We start from the raw sequence: 23,512 nt of genomic DNA on the forward strand, positions 1-23,512 counted from the left end.
CATTTTCTAACAAAATGTAAACTTCCCTTTTAAAAAATGCCCATATTTTTGTACTTATGTATTTTTATGGCACTCTTGCACTTTCCATTTTGAATTATACTTAAGCCTATACTTATTTTCCAGTAGTCATGTATGGATGTGAGAGGTGGACTATAAAGAAAGCTGAGTGCCAAAGAACTGATGCTTTTGAACTGTGGTGTTGGAGAAGACTCTTGAGAATCCCTTGGACTGCAAGGAGATCAAACCAGTCAATCATAAAGGAAATCAGTCCTGAATATTCCTTGGAAGGACTGATGCTGAAGCTGCAACTCCAATACCTTGGCCACCTGACGCAAAAAACTGACTCACTGGAAAAGACCCTGACGCTGGGAAGGATTGAAGACAGGAGGAGAAGGGGACGACAGAGGATGAGATGGCTGGATGGCATCAATGGACATGAGTTTGAGCAAGCTCTGGGAGTTGGCGATGGACAGGGAAGCCTGGCGTGCTGCAGTCCATGGGGTCACAAAGAGTCGGACACAACTGAGTGACTGAACTGAACTGATATTTATTTTACATCCCTTTTTATTCTGTCTACTCCTTGAGAAACCATTTTGATTATATTCCCTTGTACAGAGTAAAAAGTAATATTTACTGATGAAGATGATGGTAATAAGTGCAGATCTCTGCTTGAAATGATCACAGTGGTTCCCAGCTTGCAAAAGATTCAATGGTAAGTGTCTATTTCACGTTTTATTTTAAAATTACATTCTGGGTTGTATTCTAATATTAACATTCATGGGTCCAAAGTCACAATCATTAAATTTCTATTACTCTATAAAATATTAGTTAATTATATATATGTTGGGGTTTGTATAAGGCCATAGAATAACATGAAAAGGAAAATGTTCTTAATTTTTGTTTACTTTTTAAGCTAAATTACATTTAACAAGATATTCTTTTCTTTCAATAAAATATTTTAAATGTAACAATATACATGTCACTTCTACAATATGAGTTTCTGCTTGGAAACTGCAGAGGAGGAATTCACTCATTTAAAATACCACTTAAAATTAATGTTTGTTGAGCTTATCACAATATTAACTAGGGTTTCACCTTTCTAAAGAAGCATGACTACAACTACTTATTTATAAAAAGAACAAAACAGAGACTTACAATTGTCTTGTGTTCACTGGATGTATGCCTCAGAGCACACAGGCTTTTGCGATTAAAAGAATTCATAAAATTTTCTATTTATTATTAGTAGGATTTTACACTGTGCCTCCACTAACATTATGTAACTCTCCAGAGTTGGCAAGACTTCTGAACTCCAGGAGTCTTCTGAGATTTCATAGACCACTGTTTCCCTCTACCTTTCCATTTTGTCAATTCATTACAACTGCTCAAAACCCAAGCTAACCAGCTCCAATTGATTTATTCAAAATTGAATCTACTTTACGAAAGAGATGATTTAAAACACTTAATAAAGTGAATTGGTGATGGGTACATATGGTGAATAATGAGATCATCAAACTCATTTTCATCTGGAAGGCACAAAGAAGATGACTTTAGACATTAATCCATGGCATTTTAATTCACTTTTCTTATTTCACTTAGTTGGTCTTTCCGCCCTGTGTTTTCTGGTTTGCCAAATGGGTAGAATCAAATCTTGCAAGAAACAGGTAAGAGACCTGCTATAATGATTTTAAGTACCACTGAATCATGATCCTCAATATAAAGTGCTCAGATCTAATAAACACTTCAGAAATGGAAGAAAATCTACTTTGAACTTAATAGTTCTGTTTTTATATCAACGAAGCTCTGCACAGTTAGTTGACATGGAAATGACTTACATTTACAAAGAAAGGGGTTATTTTTTGATAGTTTCCAAGTATAAAGATTAAAGAAGTTGGTACATGGGACTTCCCTGGCAGTCCAGTGCTTAAGGCTGTGTGTTTCCACTGCAGGGGGCACACTTTCAGTCACTGGGTGGAGAACTAAGGTCCCACACACTGCGTGGCATGGCTCAAAAGTAAAAACAAAACAAACAAAAACAAACAAAAAAATACTTGGCACATGAGAGTATCACAGCATGTTTATAATCAAAGTTGCTGTCAACCACATGTTTGCATGTGTCTTCATGGACAGTTTAGGCATGAAACACATACAAATGTTTGATATTATTTTATTTGAATATAGTAATATAGAAAAACAGATTTTTAATTGGTAGAAACTTGTGACACTGATGTTTGGATGACTTCTAAAACTTATAATGCTCTAACACAGGGGTCCCCAACCTCCTGGCCATGAAGTGGTACCAGGCCATACAGCAGGAGGTGAGTGGTGGGCAAGAGAGCAAAGCTTCATCTGTATTTACAGCCGCTCCTCATCACTTGCATTATGCCTGAGCTCTGCCTCCTGTCAATTAGTGGTAGTACAATAAATGTAATGCCCTGAATTATCCTGAAAACATTCCTTCTCTGTCCCTAGTCCATGGAAAAACTGTCTTCCATGAAACTGGTCTCTGGTGCCAAGAAGACTGTGGGGACCGCTGCTCTAACAGTATGCATTCTGAACATCATCTACCCTGACTTCCTTAACCAAAGATACCACGTCACCTTCTCAGCACTAAGCATCAGCTGGCCCTGAGGCCAAGCAGAGATCAGAGAGGCCCAGATGGCTCATTATAATCCATGCAAGTTCATATGCTAAAAATAGAGCTCTTCCTCCATGTCCACCCCATTCACACTATCAGTTAAATAAGATGTCAAGGATCTAAGTGACTCTTCAGTATCATTATTCATTTTTCTCCTTCAGCCATTCCAAATCCTGAAAACCATTCCCTCCCACGGCCTCTCACACCCAACCATTGTGGACATAAACATAAAATATGAAGAGACATCATACTTACGACCCAACAGTTGCTATCTCATACTCTTGCTTCAAAATTGAGTTACATTATTTACAGCTTTTCCCTGATGCTATTTTTATCTAAGAAATTCCACACACATGCATACTGATCACTTATGTGATTCTCCCAAAAGATGAAAAACTCTTAACATTCACAGTACTTCTTTCAGATCATTAAAGAAAGTAAAATATCACAGAGGGAGTTGACTCTGCATTTTCCTCCTATTTTGTTTCCCTCTTCCATACTGCCCTAGTGTATATCAGTTTTAACGCTTTTACTTGGTATGTATCAATGAATGATCACCAATACGATTTTGCTCTTTAAAAAGTGTATATATAAAATTCTACAGTTTATTTTCACTCAACGTTACATTTGATATTTATTTATAGTCTTAATTTTTCTAAAGTCACTCTAGGTATCTCTTCTCCCAAACACAAGAAGGACACAGCATGCTACAACTACCCCAGGGGTCATTCCCACCTTCCCCAAGTTCTTTTTCATTACAGGACATCTTTTTTCTTTTGGTGTTAGATTGAGAAGGTGTTGTAGGTCTTCACGTGCTGTGTATGCTCAGTCCCTTCAGCTGTATCTGACACTTTGTGACCCTATGGAGTGTAGCCAACTAGGTTCCTATGTCCATGGGATTTCCCAGGCAAGAATCCTGGAGTCTGTTGCCATTTCCCTTTCCAGGGAATCTTCACAACCCAAGAATTCAGCCCAAGTCTTCTGCATCTCCTGCTTTGCAGGTGGATTCTTTACCACTGAGTCATCGGGGAAGCCCAGTTCTTTTTCACTGTAGCCCAGTATCCTGCTTCATGTTTTGCTGTCAATAGTTAAAGCTTCTCTCTTTATGCAGATATTTATATTTTTTAAAATTATTTCTCAGCTCAGTTTCCATTTCAGGTTCTTTTCTTTCAAAGAAATATCCTTTAGTTCTTTCAGCAAAGTTGTGTGGGTGGTAAACTTAGTCAATATATGTATGATTTTATCTTTTTTTTTAATTTGACTGTCAGTTGAACTGACTTTTGTTGGGAACAGAATTCTAGGATCCCTCACTGTCCTTTGAAGGGACTATGGCATTCCTTTCTGGTATTTGGTGCTGTTGACAGCCTCTGTCATTCTTTAATTCCTTTGCAGAAAAGTTTTCAAGATTTTCTTTATGACTCATGCTTGACAATTTCCCTGTTCTGTGTCTCGAGATGGACTTACTTTTACTGACTTGTCTATAGCCCAAGATTCATGTTATCCCTTAATTCTCCAAAATTCTCATGACACTCCTCTGAATATCGCTTCTCTGAATATATTCTATTTAGACCTATTTTATAAAAATCCTGTTAGATAGATGTTGGACCACTTCAATTTATACCCTTAACTTTTCCTTCATGTTTTGGGTCCAAAAAAAAAATTTTTTTTTAACATTGTCTTGTTTCCAGGGTAAAATTCTCAGTAAGATCTCTCAGTTCATATATTCTTCCACTAAAGAACTTTCTCGACATAGCCAAAACAAGAATCTGGGAATTATCCTAGATATATTTTTTTCTTCTCCCTTGACAACAATCAGGGCAATGAGTTCTGTCCATCAGATATCCATTCACACTGGCTTACTAAAATAGCTTCCTAACTTTTCTCCTTTCTTTTATTCAGTCCTTCATCCACAGACTTAAATATTACCATGTTATTAGATAGCATATTTAAAAGCAGAGACATTACTTTGCCAACAAAAGTCCGTCTAGTCAAGGCTATGATTTTTCCAGTGGTCATGTATGGATGTGAGAGTTGGATGGTGAAGAAAGCTGAGCGCCGCAGAATTGATGCTTTTGAACTGTGGTGTTGGAGAAGACTCTTGAGAGTCCCTTGGACTGCAAGGAGATCAATCCTGGGTGTTCATTGGAAGGACTGATGTTGAGGCTGAAATTCCAATACTTTGGCCACCTCATGCGAAGAGTTGACTCACTGGAAAAGACCCTAATGCTGGGTAGGATTGGGGGCAGGAGGAGAAGGGGACAACAGAGGATGAGATAGTTGGAATGCATCACTGACTCGATGGACATGGGTTTGGGTAGACTCTGGGAGTTGGTGATGGACAGAGAGGCCTGGCATGCTGCAATTTATGCGTTCGCAAAGAGTCGGACACGACTGAGCGACTGAACTGAACTGACTCCCATCTATTTACATGCTTGTCTCCCTAGAGTGTTCAGTAAATACAGACTTCTTAGTTTGGCCTACAAGGCCTGGGATAACCAGATTCATGGATAACCCTAGAATCCCATTTCATTTCTGATAAACAACCTACAAGTGAACCATACCAACCAATATCAACTTGGATAATGTCCCTATTTACTAGGATCTACTATGGTCTTTCATATTTCTAGGACACTGCACCTTTTGGTTTTTAATTGCCTTTCCTTCCTCATTTATGTGGATGACGTAAGTAACACTTTCCTCTGAGAAACACCCTTCTCCTGGAGTTACAATCACTCCCTTTCAACCTCTAAGCTTTGCATTCCTTTATAATCTATCTCTGTGGGTCTACACTTATCTGTATTGCAGCACTCATCTCACTATATTTGTCTTGTCTCCTTTATCCATTCAACTATGAGCTTTTTGTGGGTATTGTCAGTATATCGAACATGTGGCTGAATCATAAATGTGCATTAATCAAATGAGTAAGTGAATGGAAAGGAATACGTTGAATAATTCCTGGGTGATGTAAAAGGTTAAAAAAAAGAGAAATATATATATATTTTTAATTAACCTGGCATGTTAAATTTTATTTAATTTTGGTAAAGGAATAAGAACACAAGGAAGAAAATAAACAGTGTTAAAATCATCATATTCATTTAATGATAAGCGTGAAGATGTTTTTCCCCCATTGAAATGTTACACCATAGGGAACAGAATTCAAGAAGTTTATATAACAAGTCAACTAGTTTCATCTACTTCATAAAGTACAACAGCTTATAGGTGGTAAAATTTTAAAGCATGAATATGTATGTGTATATATATGTATGTCTCATGTATTTATACTTATATATACATGCTTAAATGGCTCAGTGAGTAAAGAATCTGACTGCGACGCATGAGACACGAGTTTCATCCCTAGATCAGGAAGATCCCCTAGAGTAGGAAACGGCAACCCACTCAGTGTTTTCACCTGGAAAATCCCATGGACAGAGGAGCCTGGCGGGCTACAGTCCACATGGCCTCAAAGAGTCAGACACGACTGAGCACGGGCACAGTTCACTTCAGTTCAGTTCAGTCGCTCAGTCGTGTCCAACTCTTCGTGACCCCATGAACCGCAGCACGCCAGGCCTCCCTGTCCATCACCAACCCCTGGAGTCCACCCAAATCTATGTCCATTGAGTCGGTGATGCCATCCAACCATCTCATCCTCTGTCGTCCCCTTCTCACCCTGCCCTCAATCTTTCCCAGCATCAGGGTCTTTTCCAATGAGTCAGCTCTTTGCATCAGGTAGCCAAAGTATTGGGAGTTTCAGCTTTAACATCAGTCCTTCTAGTCACAACACATGCTTAAATAAGGAACAGCATCAACCTCTTCTTTGAGTGTATTCTAACATGCCCAGATACGAGGTGGCCACTGCATTCTGTACCTTACAAACATATAAGCATCTCTAAATAAACCACCCACTGGCTGAATAGTAATAATATGGCCAATATTCCTTATATGGTCTCTGGCATGAGGTATGAAATAGTGTTAACAAGAAGAGTCTGAGTGTGCTGGCTTACTCCTGTTGATTAAGCATAATTCTATTCTGTGTTGACCATAATTAAAAATACAGAGCACAATACTGAAAGACAGTTATAAACCATTCAGTGGCTTGTAAACTGCAAACGTTTTAACTTTCCACTTAGACCATGCAAAAATTACACAGTTAAAAGTTGAAGTTATAGTTGAAAGGGGTTTACTTGTTAAGTGTGAGGGGTTTATCATGGTGATGACGGCAAAAAAAATGATCACAATTGGCCAAGGAAGGAAATAAAAGGGCCTGTTAATATGTTGTCCTACTTGCAAGGTAGATAATGAAAATAACTGGAGGTTAATGGAACTTGATTATTGTAGATCATACCAACCAATGGGTACAAGGATGCCAGGAAGCAGGGGTTTGCCAGTTAGTGCCCATTTGTTAGATGAGAGGCAGGTCATGTTTCATGACAACCACCACTTTGAGAGCAGGTTGGAAAATACCTACTACCACATATCATGATACCAATCCATTTTGGAAACCATACAACATATTTTACTCTCTGACAAACTTCATAAAATAGGAAGAAAACTATAAAAACACAGAAAAGTAGTGGATGAGACTCAAGAGAAACTGACACAAAAACGTCCGTTCTTACTATGAAGCTATTCTCTGTAACCCAACACACATTTTCTGGAATTTATTTTCCAACTCTGAAGAAGGCATTTCTGAACATCTGCTATATAAGCTAGGATAATTTTAAAGCTGTAATGTTGTAATGCTTATTAGCTATTGGCTAGTGCTCAGAATTTTATTGAACTCATTAATCTAAGAAAAATAAATACAATTATAACGGTACTAATAAACACTGGCTATATTTTTATTTGGTGGTTTTCCCTTGTGTTTTTCAGGAAATAACCACTACCAGGATGAGGCAAGATGGAGCAGGCACGTCTGTGCTGTGTACGCCTGTCTAACCAATTCCGTGCTCAAGAGAGCTCCAGGCAGGGACCAGATATGTTGGAAAAGGACACAGATGTCGATCTCTGAAACTCAGTCAACCACACTTTGACAAAATTTCCCTACACCTAAGAAATGTTAACCTATAGCTTGAAGCTGTTGTTGAAAAATACTGCAAGATGCTGGAGAAAATGAAAATACATAATATGGTACCATAACATCAATACTTAGCCACGTGGAATTACCTCCTGCAATTTATATATACACACACACATACATATGAATTTAAATATAGATGATTTACTATGTAACATTTTAAACCTTGACAAAAATAAAATGATTTAAACTTTCAATGTATCTGATTTGAAAAAATATGAAACTGGATTATTCAATATTGACAAATTCTCTACATAACTAAGGCATACTTTTTAAATGATCAAAGCCCAAGTATGGCAAAAGTATTAAAAAGTTTTGATTTTGTTCAAGGCTTTGTCACTAGTAAGCTGTGACCTTAGTAAGAAACAGAGAAAGGTATGAGTCTTGGTTTTCTTATCTATAAAAGACAGGCAATAATATCTATAATCTGGTTATACTGTAAGACTTAAAGATGATGTATGTAAAGTGCAAAGAACATATAAGCATTCAATAAAGGTTAATTATTGAAATGATTTTTAATAAATATATTTATAAGATTTATTGCCTGCTTTGCCACCTACTTTAGACAGACCATAATTTAGCCTTTCCTTCATTACTAATGGTCATTATTTCAAAAGCAATTATTATGCTGTAATAAAGTATTACCTCCAAGGACTAAAGACCTGTGTAAGCCTATTTACTCCAATCCCAACAGACCTCGCTGTGATTTTTCAAGTTCATATTTTAATAATAATTTTGACACCTCCTTTCTTAGCTGCCACTCTTTTGCCCTTAGTCTACCTACAGAGAAAGGGAAATTCCTAATTTGGGCGGGAGGCGGGGGTTAGGGGGTGAGAATCCCAGAGGGTTTCAAGCATTTGTGAATAGGCACTGCAACATTAGGAATTTATTTTCCTAAGGAAAACTACAGGAAGTGAAATGCTACACAATTTTTGTGGCTATTAGGGCTACATAGAAATCTATTGAGACAACATTTCAGGGGCCATGAGTTATAAAAATAAAAATTGAGAAATATCCCTCTCCTATATTTTTCTTTTGCCATTTTCATTCACTACTTCCTCTCAAGGCACAGCAGGATATTCACAAAGGATGTAACAAGTACCTCTCAAGTAAGAGTTAAAAGGCTTTCTCTTTCAGAAAAGGAGAAGTCAGGTCCTCTCCTATAATTCATAGCATATATCATGTATGCAATGCATGTTTTACATCCTATTCTGTTTGTGCGTGCGTGCATGTGTGTACCTCACAGCCTATGATTCAGTAAAGCTCCACCACTGTTCACCCTTTTCCTTATCTGGAATACTTCTGCCTCCTCCGAGAGGCAAAGCCTTATGTTTCTTAACTTGCACCTCAAATGCTACACACTCTACTTCCATTGTAACATATGACTTCCTCCAGGGTCAAATTCATGTTCTTTGGGGGGTTCCACCCTAGGTCTCTAGAAGGTTTCCTCTGTTTTAATGGGCTCTGTATTTACAGACTAACTGAAAACATCCATGCCTGACAAAGGTCACACCAGAGATGATTAGGGAGCCCTGGGCTTTAGCACAGATGAGACAAAAATGAAATCATGAAATCGACAACTCCTTCTAAACGCAGATTTGAAGCAATTCAGCAGAGCTGTTTTAGATTTGTGTGTGGGTTTGCTTAATATACCTTTAAGATTAGAGATTGGTGGAAGGAAACGAAATCTTTGTTTTATGGCTGCAACAAATGGGCCCACCACAGTAAAAATGTCATTTATTCTTTCTCACAAAGAGACCTTTGCGGCATAGTGCAAATAAAAGCAGCATTTTTCCTTCTACTTAAGGTTTGTTAGGTGAAATTTATGTTTTTAAAATGCACTGCAAACACCAAAAACTGATTGTATTCTTATCAGCTTTTAAATCAAAACAGCTTGCTATCTGGTAAGGACAGGAGAACTGGTCGATTTATTTCATAAAACTTTATGTACAAAGAGACAGTGTCTATGAACTTAATGGAGAGAATATAGAGTCTGGAGGGGTAATTTTTATTAGAATTTATAGTGGGATTATCCATACTCCACAGTTTTCAGATTTTATTGAGATTTTATGGTACTCTGATGCTGACACAGTCAACTGCAGTGGGACAGGAGGTATAATTTGTTTCACCCTGAGTGGGAAGTGAAATTGGCATTACTATTATATAAGAAACCTCACACTCTATTAATTGCCCAGATCCAATCAAAGCCATTATTTCTCCTAGTTTCACAGGTAAAATATTTTACCTGGGCATAAAAGAATAATAAGACCTGGCTGTAACTCTCATGCAATGGTATCTTTTCATTAAGACTGTTCAGAAGCCATAAGAATATTTCTCACCCACAGAGAATTCAACTCTACAAACTATTAAGATCTAAATCACATCAAGCATCTGTAATGTACCACCAAATATTATTCTTCAGTATTAAGTACAGTGCAAAAAAACAAAAACTTGGGAAATAGCAGAAACAGTATACTCAGAAGCACCAGGGAATTACAGATGGCCCACTGACATAAAAGAGGAACAGCTCTGGGAAAGATACTCATTCATTCTGCAAACATTTATTGTTCACTGTGTGCCAGACACTGGATCAGGCAGTAAGGCCATGATATAGATATCACTGTAATTCTATATTATATATATAATATACTTGAGGCAAATATATTGAGTAAAAAGAATATATTTTGTATATATATGTATATCTATGGGCTTCCCAGGTGGTGCTAGTGGTAATGAACCCGACTGCCATTGCAGGAGACGCAGAGGAGTTGGGAGATTCGGGTTCAATCCCTGGGTTGGGCAGATCCCCTGGAGAAGGGTATGGCAACCCAATCCAGTATTCTTGCCTGGAGAATTCCATGGACAGAGGAGCCTGGCGGGTTATAGTCCATAGGGGGTTGCAAAAAGTTGGACACAACTGAAGCAACTGAAGTATGCACATGCATGTATATCTATGTGTATGTATATATATATGACATAAATTATATTACAATTTGGCATGTGCCTTTCTAGAAAAGAAGGCATCTGAACCAGGTCTTATGACAGAGAAAGAAATGGCCATCCAGGAAAAGGGAACAATATGGCTAGAGGGAGAGTTGTCATCACAGAGAGGTAGAAAAGGTGGCTGAGATACGACACATATTTAGTGGGATGGCAACAGCCTGGTGGGGAGGGTGGTAGGAGTCGGGCTCTGGGGATGTGAGGAACCCATGTTGTTGCTTCTTCTACTTCACCGTTCAAGGGGAGGTTGCTTTTACGGTTAGGGTTTAGGACTAGAGACCAGCACTGGCCATAGCATTCTAACGGAGCATCTCATACAGAAGACTGCACCTACATTAATGAATTCATAGTTCATTCATCTCTTCATTCAGTAACTATTTATTGAACATGTACTAGTGTCAGGCACAATGCAATGAGTTGAGAAAATCATAGCTAATGAGGTCGGTGCAGGTGGATTTGTGGAGATGCCAGCCTACTTTATTCTATGAGTAAGTATTTATAATAATACATGCCACATTATGCTTCCCTGGTGGCTTAGCAGTAAAGAATCCACCTGCCATGCATGAGCCATGGGTTTGATCTCTCATTTGGGAAGATCCTCTGGAGGAGAGCATGGCAACCCACTCCAGTTCTTGCCTGGAAAATTCCATGGACAGAGAAGCCTAGTGGGCTACAGTCCATGGGATTGCAAAGAGTCGGACCTGATTGAAGTGATGCAGCACATACACACATGTCACACTATAGGAGCAACTGCAGTTTTTGTCAACAGAGAAGTTTATTCTTATCATAGGTCACCCCAATCTCACTAGGTCTTTCTCTCACTGAGAAAGTGAGAAACCCATACACCATGGGAATATCTTTCAATTCTACTGTTGCTATTGAGCTTTTCCTAAGTCCCTAGCTATCAATAAGGCAGTTCTCTGATGAATTCTCTACGGGATACTCCCACTTACCAGTTTTACCAAATTCTCCTATTTTCTGTCTTCCTATAGTCCTGCTGTCTCACTTTTAATTTTTCCTCTGTGACATTCAATAAAACTTCATAGTTCACAAGCTGCCATATACCTGCTTCCACTAACTCAACAAACATTACCCATAGTTACAAAGAAACTAATCATAGATACATAGAAAGTAGCATTTTCTTTCTACTGAACAGAGGAGCCTGGTAGGCTACAGTCCATGGGGTCACTAAGAGTTGGACACGACAGAGTGACTTCACTTTCACTTTTCCCGTTCATGCACTGGAGAAGGAAATGGCAACCCACTCGAGTATTCTTGCCTGGAGAATCCCAGGGATGGCAGAGCCTGGTGGGCTGCTGTCTATGGGGTCGCACGGAGTTGGACACAACTGAAGCGACTTAGCAGCAGTACTGAACAGAAGTCACATACAAATGTGCAGGATGGAAAGTAGGACAAGGGGGTAGAAGTGATGCTTCCTAAAACAAAGAAGATAAGTTAGGTTTCAAATTCATGTCCAAGTTTTACTCTAAAAGGGCATATTCACTGCACTCCCTGACAGCTCTCAACTAGTTTGTTAAATCTGAAAGCAATGATAGAATAAATTACTAGTTCCTCCAACAACTCTTTCAGTTCACATCATTTGAAAATTCCACCAGATGGCAGTACAAAGGCTATCATTTTCAATATAGGTTTCTTAGTTCCATGATAAATACAGCACTTATGGAATAGGTGATTTGGTTAGACATAGAAGATAAAGAAGAATCAAGATTCAATAAAAGGTAGAATTGTGAAGCACGGAGGGAGAGAGAGAAATATATCTAGGAGGAAAAAAAAAAGATAAAAAGGGAAGGGAATTGGAAGAGTGAGAAGGCAGAGAAAACAAACTGGAATCAAGACGGGTATTTGAGCAGGAGATGGAGAAGAACTCCATGTAGTCTCATTCAAACTTTCTAAATAGAAACTATAGGAAGAAACACATATTTCTATATGACTCAGGACACAGATACTATAAAGACACACACCGTACTGCATTTGATGCAAGTAAGTCGGTTACTAAACAAAAGTTACATGATATAACACTTCTGTGGGTGATACTCTCATATTTCTTAATCAAATCTATCCTATTTAATTCCTTTAAAATGTTGATGATGAGCTAGTATACTAATACCAAGATTCACCAACAGGAAAATGACTCACAGTATGAACAATATTATTTTAGTGTATTGTAAACTACAGCTGACTTTTAAGAGAAGCTGTTTTAAAAATCATCACACTGAAATTCCTGGCCAAATAATTGGTCCATAAAACATCTGTTGAAAAAATTAACTAATTACAGAAGAAAAATGAAGGTGAAGCCGCCTGGTCACGAAAAACACATATACAATTGGCCAATGATCAAAGCTGCATTTCCCCCACATGAAGAGGGCTGGAGGGAAGATCGAGTATGTGATTACCACTCTGTAAATTGGTAGCTCTTCTTTTATTTATTAGATAGACAAATATCAATCTGTTCTTTTCTAAAGAACCCAAAGTGGAAGAACAACAGTTAATCAAACTCTCCATTAACAATGGAAAACAGGCAGAGAGAAGGGGCTGAGAAAATAGTAACAGAGCTTGGAGTAGAAAAAGAATTATTGTTGACGGAGTAAAAAAAATTGGAAACAGAAACCACAGCCAGAGAGTTGTAAATAATTAAAAAGCCAATTTAAAACAGCGCTGGCAATGATTCTAAGACCAAGTTTCCCTTTTGGATCTTACATTCTTCCTTCTTTCATTTGTTCCTTCCAGGTCTTAAGAGTCACTGGCTAAAATGTCCAATTGCAAAAAAGTATCTATATCTATATAGATATATCTAGGTATATAAAGATACCTATACAGCTCTATAGGTATCTATATATACCTAGATATATCCATCCAATACTCAAATGGTTCTTGCAATGAGTATATACATCCAAACATCACCAAAATAATCCTATAAATATCTGCAATCTAATATGTAAAATAAGAATTTCCTTGTAGCATAACAGCACCTGTACTATTTGAAATTAGAAGCTTTACATTTAGGTAGAACATTACTTCAGGAGAGAAAAAATTGGTTCTTCAAAAATGAAACTACAGAGGAAAGGAAAGATTTATTTCCAGATTCAACATGTTAATGTTCGATGTGTTAAATATAATCAGAGAAAATATTTCAGGTGTGGTAAAAATGAATATAGAGACTTTCTTAGACTAAATATTAGTAATACATCACATTTAATCATCTATCTATTTAAATATAAATTAGACCATTTTATCTTAGAAGGAACTTGACCTAACAAATTGTAACAGAATGAACACAAAGTCCACTCTGGTAACCCCTTGCTTTAGCTACTTTATCTTTTGAATGGATTTTCTCCTGTCTATATCTTTCCTTCCTTACACAGTATCTATCTCTGAACGGAGTATCACCTCTCCCCTCTTCTGGTCATATGTTTTTCTCTTCTCTTCCCGTTTGTACTTCTATTTACTATTTAAATGTGTGTGGGAAAAACCAAACTCACACCTTGACATTTTACAGTTTACAAGGACCTTACACAGAGTTGTTTCTTTTCTGCTAATAATCTGTTAGAACAATACATATAATTTCTGTCATCTCTCTTCAGCCAACTGTCAAATTTTAGACTTAACCCAATCTATGTCCTGGTGGCTCAGGCAGTAAAAGAATCTGCCTGCAGTGCAGGAGACCCAGGTTCAATCCCTGGGTCGGGAAGATCCCCTGGAGAGGGGGATGGCAACCCACTCCAGTATTCTTGCCAGGAAAATCTCACAGACAGAGGAGTCTGGTGGGCTACAGTCCATGGGATCACAGAGAGTCAGACATGACTGAGCAACTAACAATCTATGCCAGATGAAACAGAGAAGTCAATAAACTGTAGATATTTCAGATAAACAAGAGCATAAGAAGTCATTTTTTGGATGGAATCCATTTAACTTCCTATGTGTGCCCAGAAGTGAAAAAAATACAGATAGGTTTCTGCTCCTTGTTAAAATCAGGTAAAAACAAATGACCAATGTATCTGTATAAAATATTCTGTCCTCTAATTTAAAATTCAGTTTTTCATAAATATTAGCTGTTTTTCTCACTATTTAACAAGTTACTGTCTGTTTTATAATGACAGTAGTGAAACACTCACATCCTTTGAAAGTCTAAACTTAAGAAAAATAAGCCAAAGTGAGCAACCATCCAGTCCTGCTTCCCAATAAGCAACATTGAAAATTAACAGTAAAAGATTAAGTAATTAGAAGGTTTGTCAGTCAAAATCAGATTGAAAATAGGCACCTATATCTAGTAGTTATCACAATTAAACATAAGAAGAAGAATTTATTTACCAAAGGAAGCTGGGGTAGTTCAATCAAGAAGCCAGGACAACCATATGCATGAGTGTATGTCAGCTGCCCAGGGCTATTCTGGTTATATGGACAGATAACACTGGGATTTCATTGAATGGTGAACTGAAAGAGGACAGTCATGTGTAAGGCAGCCAGGAAAACCGAGTCTGTGACAAAAGGAACCGAGACCTGAAATAAGGCATCATGAACATCAACAAGTGGGAAAGTCGAGAGCAGAAGAAAACTGCTGAAACAAAAAGATCTAAAATGGGGAGTTTCATGGGAATAAAACCCCAGTTGCATTCAATGGTTGGGAGCTACAGTCATAACCTCCAACCAGCTCTGCTAGGATGACCAGATTTCCTTTCACAAGTATAAATGGCCCGGGACTAAAAATACACTGTGGCTTCTTCCTGTGGGCTGATGAGAAAAGCAACAGCCTGTAGGAAGAAATGGGGTGTGACTATTTCAGATGTGCCCACAGCCACAGCCCTCTGAAATTCTTGAACCAGTGCTATGGGAATAGGTATGGTTTTGAAGGATTTGCCAATTCATCTAAAAATGATAGAAAAACAACACTTTTTTTTTTTTTTCAATTAATGGAGATGATCAAAGAAATGACATGCCCATATGGGGTTGCTGGTTTCTTAACAGCAGTTACAACAGGCTCTAGTCAGATATTTTGGGAGAAAGTACTTTAAACTCAAAGATCTTATCCTATAAATGTCTGAAGTCAGGAATAATGCACTTATGACCAATGATAAGTTATTACTCAAGTATGACACCATTATAATAAAAAGTCTTGATGCAATAAATATGTTCTGTAAAACTTCTGGTAGGCTGGGCTCTTGGGATTGCATTTTCAAGAGAGAGAATGTGGCTGCATAGGAAACAGGCTGAGTTCTTTCTACTAGGCAGTTTTCCATTTTTATAGTCATGGGGACATCTGGTGAGTCTGGGTGGCTAAGGAGAAGACAATATGGGGAACAGAGAAGACAAACCAAAAGACCATCTACATAAAGCAATGAAGGAGGATAGGACAGCAGTCAGGGAAGAAAACTAGGCAACAGTGTTACTCAGCAGGCTTTTCATTTCTGGCTGTTCCAAAGCCAACATCAATTACACCTTTGTTCAAGCTTCATTCCTTGGCATCAAGGTGATATTATGCTCCTCTAGGTACATGGGGAAAGGGCCAGCTCAGGTATAAGAGGGAGAAAATAAATCCATTTTCTTTTTAGCTCTTTAGTTGGTTACGGCCTTGTCCTTTAAGTATTTTGCATTTCTAAAATGTACACATCTATAAATATTCAATTATAAAAATGTCTCTAAACAACAATTAGAAATTGTTTGGGGATTACCTTTTTTAAATTATTCTGTATGTTCCGGTATGTGATGAATGAGAAATGTTTGATCTTATATTCATATTAATGCTGGTATCATTTATAATTCTCAGTGGAACCTACATTTTACTGAACTTTTAATCTGTTTGCTTTTCATTGTCAATTTTAGACCATTATCTGCTGTTTTCTGCATTTTCTTTCCTTTACCATTATGCATCTTTTTTCCCAAAACCTGTGTCAATCTAATAAATTGACTTCAGAATTTAGGTTAATTACTGCAAGATGCAGGTTACTTCCACAAAATAATATAAGCAAACCAATGTGTAATGAACAACTTTGCTTCTGTAATTCTTCCTTTTCTAGAATTACCCATTTTCAACTATCTATTGGATTATTCTTGACAGAATACAAATATGCTATACTTTCTGCCTCTTTTAAATTGCTCCCTTGAGAGCATAAATTCCTCTCCAGCTATCATGCCATTTCTCCAAAACTCTTTCAGCAAAATTTGGCCAAAGAGCCATCTAGACTTCTGGTCTCCCCTGCCTCACCTCCCATCAGAACATGAACTCACTTTGGTCTGTCCTTTGTCTCCAGTCCTCCACTGACATAGTGTCACCAATGAACCCATCCTTACCCAAATGCTCCATTCTCAGTCCTTATTTGGCCCCTTAGGAGCTTTTGATAATCTGACAACTTTTTGCAATGCTCTCTTTACTTGTATTCTCTTAAATACCCTTTCTTTTACCTTAATAGTGGATCAAAACGAAGGAAAGGAGAATCCTAAACATGCCTATTGAAGCAATAAACCAAGAACAATTTTGCTTGTGATTTTTTTTTTTTACCCTCTATGCTTTCTGCTGCTAATTATCTGTGAAAACTAATGAAAATCTCCTGAGAAATCTACCAAAAACTTTCCCAGGCTCAACTGAAATTCTGTTACAAGGTCAAATAACCCCTTGAGGGACATGTCTCAGATCCCGTGGAGAACCTTCTAGCTCTGAGGGGGGCTCAATGCTACTCTGTCCTTTTGGTGTCAAGCAGAAAAATGTGTCCCTCTGGAGACCTTCTCTGACAGCATCCCTCTCATAGCTCTAGTCTACGCTGTATTAACTGCACCTTCCAGAACATCATGCCATTTTCTTCATATTACATCTTATCAAGACCCAGCTGAGTTCTGTCGGAGCCCTGGGTTGGAACCCCACTCCAGTACTCTTGCCTGGAAAATTCCATGGACGGAGGAGCCTGGTAGGCTACAGTCCATGGGGTCGCAAAGATTCGGACACGACTGAGTGACTTCCCTTTCACTTTTCACTTCCATGCATTGGAGAAGGAAATGGCAACCCACTCCAGTGTTCTTGCCTGGAGAACCCTGGGGACGGAGGAGCCTGGTGGGCTGCCGTCTATGGGGTCGCACAGTGTCGGACAAGACTGAAGCAACTTAGCAGCTGGGTTAGCTAATGACTTGCCATTCCTTTAGTTCATATTCTGTAAATACTTGAATGGGCTGGAGGTCTCTCCTCATTAGAATACTTTTCCACACTCTTCTGTTGTTAGCCAAACATACCCATGCGAAGTTCCATTCTAGCACAACTCTAAAACACCAAACATCTGCTTCTGAGCATCACAGCAAAAACATTTTTTCCAACCACATATAACACTCTACGTGAAAATACTTAGGTCAAACACAGCTTTCTCCATCTACAGTTATAATTAACCTCTCTCCCATAGGCACATCCATGGCTAGTCTACGTTTTAACTCTGTCCACAGCTATCAGTTAATTGTATAATTTTTTTGTTTGATGACAAGATCTCCTAGTAGACTATAAGTACTTAGATAAAAATAGCATCTGTTTTGCTCAACACTATCTCTGATGCCAATAAAATGCCTAAAACATGAGAGATGCTCAATCAATACTTGAATGGATAAAAGACTCAATTCATGTTATTTTAGATACAGACGTATACATTCTTAGTCCCTTGTGTAATGTGACATAAGATAATCTATTTCTCTACTACAGACCAGATATGTTTTACCAACTTTAAAACTAATTAACCAGTATAATCATCCACATTTATGTGAGTTAGTTTTTATTATTAGCATTTGAAAATACAACTCCCCTATTATATTTTCTTTTGTTCATCCATACCAGAAATATAAGTCCTATGTGAGAATAGAAATAGGCCTCCTTTTATCACTCAGGCATTTCATCACTGGACCAGTGCCCAGTGCATATTTGCAGCATAAAGATGTGAGGAATTACTGAAATGCCCTTTCCTTTATTCCTTCTGTGAGGTAGGCAGGCCTCCTCCCCTACACACTTTTATTATCATCTAATTAATCAAACAATAAAAAAAACTTATAAAATGCTATAGCAATATTTGTAGAATATGAGGATTATAAAAACTTAATATAAATTAATAAACATAAAAAATATGGGATTTTCCAGATGATTTCTCATCCTAAGCCCTCATCCCTTATAATTTGTTGTAACAACTTTGAGAAGCACTTGAGGGCAGGTTATCACTTTTAAATTCAGTAAGTCTTTTTTCCTCCAACTTTCTGTTTTTACAATACAGAGAAAAAATTTCTGAACATTACTGCTTCAGGTATTTGGGGGGATATAATAATGATAAATTATTATCAGTGCTAGACTTGTACACATAAACTCTTTATATTTCCAATAATCTTCAAAGATATATCATATTTTATTTGTACTTTATCACTGAAGAAAATGAAGATTAGTGAGGTTAAATAACTTTGCCCAGTCCAAAGCTGGACAGGAGGGAACTAGGATTCTAAACTCATGCATCCTTGATCCCAAATTTCATGCTGTTACCGTCCATATCATATTTAGTGTGCTGATGATTATATGTTTATTCTTGATATGCCAAAACTGCTGAATACAAACACTGCATGAAACTAACAAAAATACTCATGTAGAGAACAAATTACAGCATGAGTCTTAATACAGTTCTTATACAAAGATAAATTTTCCAGAAAATTAAATTTTGGCAGTAAACTTTAAATAAAAGTTATCTCTCTCATAAAATGATAATGGCAAATAAAAGAGATATCTGTTTCCTTCATTAATGCACCAGAACTGCTTTTTAAAAAAAGGTCACGAACAGTGTTAAAATCCTTATCAGTCACCTCCACAATAAAAGCAATAGCTTTCATAAGTGATATTGCACAAAGATTGGATTCGATGGTATACACATATATAAAATAATGTAATATACAAGGTTATATTTTTCTAATTGCTAATTCTTAAAATATTTAAAGCACATCTATAAATTATAAATGAAAATAAATACCTAATGTGATCTTTTATTATGTTACTGTTATTCAAATTGATTAGCTCATTTGGATTAGAAATATTAGTAATATCAAAGAAGGTTTGACTCAAGTAAAATCTATGTAGAGATTCCCTTCTTCTTCTGTTTTTTTCTAGTTCACAAATATAGTGGTGAGACTAGTTCCTCGTCATTATCCATAATAGCACCAAAATTACAAAATGGTTGTCAGGTAAGCATAGTATCTGGATCTCAAGTCTGCAGTCTAAACCTTTGACTGTTGTAAGCCATGAGATTTTTCACTTGGTAAAATTGAAAAGGTGCAATTTGTCATGTGCTATGAAGAAACTTATTGGAGATAAAATAGTAACTTGCGAGAGATGAACGCACAATTTTGTTTGCTTGCAAAAATTCTCCAAGTTCATGATCAAATATTATTCCTATGCACTGAATCCTACCTTTTCAAGAACCAAACAACTATGTTTACTAGCATTTTACACAAAGGCAGTGTTTTATGTGTTCATCCATCATATTTTAATTATGGGCTTGCCAGTAATATGGTATTCAAAGCAAAATGTACTACAACCTAAGTCTTAATCCATCATTATTTCTAGACTCTGAAGATGAAACACGTGCATATGAGTTGATGATTATAGGCATTTTACATTACTATAGAATGGTGGCTTTTTTTTTTTTTAGATTTACAGAAAGGGAAAAGTCAACAACATTATGTTATTACAATTCCTTTGACTTAAAAATAGAAAAAACAAGAACTTAGAAGAAAAATAACTTCATGAGCAACTATCATATATAATTAACTTAATATTATTACATAAACTCATGTAACAAAGTATCTTTCTGCTTCTAATCCCCAGAAGGAAATATTAATACTGCATTTTGAATTATTTCTATCATAGAAGCTTCCTGCTATTTAAAATAATAACTTAGACTTACATGAAGATAAGAACTCTAACTGCATGATGCATTTCTAGACAAACACCTAACTTGAGAGTTACTTTAATGGCAACTTAATTTACAAATTACTCAAAAGTGAATGAACAGATATCAAGCATTGGAACCTCACATCATTTTATATTATTGCCAGATAAATGAGTTCCAGTCTGAACAACTGAAGGAAGAAACATCTTGATACACTTTTTACATTTTTCATAATTGTTAATCTCTATGAGGGATTCACAATTCACAAGCAGTGATGCTGACTATAGACTGTCCTTCCTATGAAGGTAAACATTATTTTGCAAATTTACATATTTGAATTCTGACATCATATGACTCGATACATAAAAATATGGACTGAGTAATTCTGAAACATACACTTATTTGAATATGAGGTTAGTTTCTACTCAACTGTGCTCTACTCACAGGAACAGATCAGTTGTTCCTCTGTGTCACTGTGCACAGAACTTCTTAGTTGTAACTTCCTTGCATAACAGTTACTTCTAGTGGTAAAATAAAGCAAGGCTCATTTGTGTCTCTTACCTTTGCCATGGCTTCTCCCATCCTCCAAAAGTGGTACTACAATAGTGTTGTTCACATTGCCAGGTGACCGCACAGCTGTGTAGACAACAGGCACCGACTGGACCACCACGGGGATGCGGTGAACGTGACTCAGTTTGTTAGACTGTAAATTCATGGGACTCGAAGGCGGAACAGGATGGATAATGTGCAAAAACTGCTGGCCTCCCACACCAGAGGCAGAGGCAACGAGGGGCCCTGGAGTTAATACTGTCGACGAAGACGATGCTGAAGATACTGATGTTATAACAGTCGGGGATGAGGCTGGCCGGCTAGAAGACGAGGAGGAGGTTGAAGTTGAAGAAGGTGAGGAGGCGGAGGCTGTCATGGAAATCGGGGAGGAGGAAACGGCTGTCGGGGATGTCCTGGCTTTGTTGATGGACAAGTCCACTGGCTCAGTTTGTGTCTGGAAGTGGTCTACGGATAATGAGTCTTCCGGGGGTTCCCCTTTCACATTATTTAGCAACAGGGGAACAGCTTCCATATCGGGGTACTTGTGGACGTTTGGAGACTGTGGGAGAAAAATGGAACATGTTTATCTCTGTTAATCACATCCTTTAATAGATGTATGATTTATGACTTGAATGTTTATTAATTTTTCTCTTATTGCTGTGGAATATTAATTCACTCTCCAAGCATCTGAGATACCGCTCTGTGACAGTCATCATAATTAAAGATGAGACAAAAGTACAAAAAGGCAATTGGCAGAGCAACAGACATAATTGTTAAAATCCAGGGAAATTAGTGCACTATGGAGAAGAAAAAAGGCCACAGAAACCTAAAAATGAACAGCAATTTTACATAAAACCTTCTAAAAGATAAGTTCAGAGTACAAAGTATTTTCTTTTGCTGTTGTTTAGTCATCCAGTCGTGTCCAACTCTTTGTGACCCCATGGACTACAGCATGGGTCTTTAGTTGTAGTTACACTGTCTTCTTAAGATATTATATATACAAATAACGTTATAAACATTCATTTTGTTGGTCTGACCTATCACTACACTTATGAGTTTTAGTTTCCATTAGTTACAAACTAATGGCAACTTTCATTAGATAACCTTAAATATCCTTTCCAGCTCTAAAATTCTATGATTTCATGATTCTAACCCTTACTCAATACTATTATAGGAGGCCTGGCAACAACATGGGGGAAACTCACTATGACATTTCAGTTTTCATATTTGGAGAACTATCCACCATACCGTTCTCGTTTTGAGCATTAAAACAGGGCATAAAATTCTCCAACTTCCCACACTCAGTTACAAAAGTATTCAGTACAAATCATTTCTAACAATTGAATTATAACTTAGCTCTTAACAATGAAAAAGATTTTCTCAAAATAATATACAGAAATTTCACAACAGACATTTTTAGGAAATAATAATTTTAGGAAAAACTTATTCTATAAATCTTAAATTGCCTACGCTTAACGTTGTTTAAGACAGTGATAACAATTTTGTCCAAGTTTGTTTTCATTTCTTTCAAGTTTCAATGAGCAAAATTTAATAATAATAAGGAACAACAAACAATAATAATAAAGAATCCAAGATTCCACCCAAACTAATGGGCTCAGTGTGTTATTACTGAGCATAAATATAATTTACTTTTATAGTTATTCATGCATAAATTCAAGAAATATTTATTAAATGCCTATTTCCGAGGCCTAAAATGGCCTCCAAACTAGTATGTGTCTGTCTAACCTTAACAGAGAGTTAGACTATAATAGATTATTTTTGGTTATATATAATCTGACCAGGCTAACAGGGACATTGTTGTTCTATTACATGAAGATCAAAAACTCTTTTTTTCAGCTTCATTATGGTAAGAGAACAACAATGCCTATAATTATATTAAATTGGCTCATTTCATTCTTTAATAAAAGATTTGGTTTGCTATTTCTCTCAAAGTTGAGCGTAAACTTAAAGGAACAAAACATGCTTCTTTAAATCTTTCTGTATAGAATATAAATTATAGCTCCATTCATAAAATACAATAGTGCATGGGCATTTTATTTAGCAACAATGAGAAAAGAAAGGAAATAAGCTAAACAATAGTATCAGAACAACTAAAAAGGAAAATCAGTTGATGTTTTATTCTTTTCTTCTAAGTTAACATGGTTACTTACCCGCAAAATGATAATTAGAAAATATCAAAATGAACCATCCAAAATACATACTACATAATATTTTAAATGACAAGATTTCATGTGCTGAAATTGAGAAATCAGAACTTAAATATTCTCAGATATTAAGAAACAAAGGAAAACAAAAACAAATGCCATAAACAGAGCAACTTTTATAAAA

At 36.9% G+C, this 23,512-nt stretch overlaps 1 protein-coding gene across 8 annotated transcripts in view; it reads right to left on the bottom strand.

Moving 5' to 3' along the window:
- Window positions 1-23,512, bottom strand: part of KLF12 (KLF transcription factor 12) — a 617,863-nt gene that overhangs the window by 272,746 nt on the left and 321,605 nt on the right. For all 8 annotated transcript variants that reach the window (XM_081551692.1, XM_081551693.1, XM_081551690.1 and 5 more), the window contains one exon: window positions 21,176-21,722. In XM_081551692.1, the coding sequence (XP_081407818.1) occupies window positions 21,176-21,722 (547 nt within the window). The remainder of the gene's footprint in view (window positions 1-21,175; window positions 21,723-23,512) is intronic.

Source organism: Giraffa tippelskirchi, chromosome 12 (genome assembly GCF_054371585.1).
Source record: "Giraffa tippelskirchi isolate mGirTip1 chromosome 12, T2T-mGirTip1v1.2.pri, whole genome shotgun sequence".
In the NCBI taxonomy this organism is placed as follows: Eukaryota; Metazoa; Chordata; class Mammalia; order Artiodactyla; family Giraffidae; genus Giraffa; species Giraffa tippelskirchi.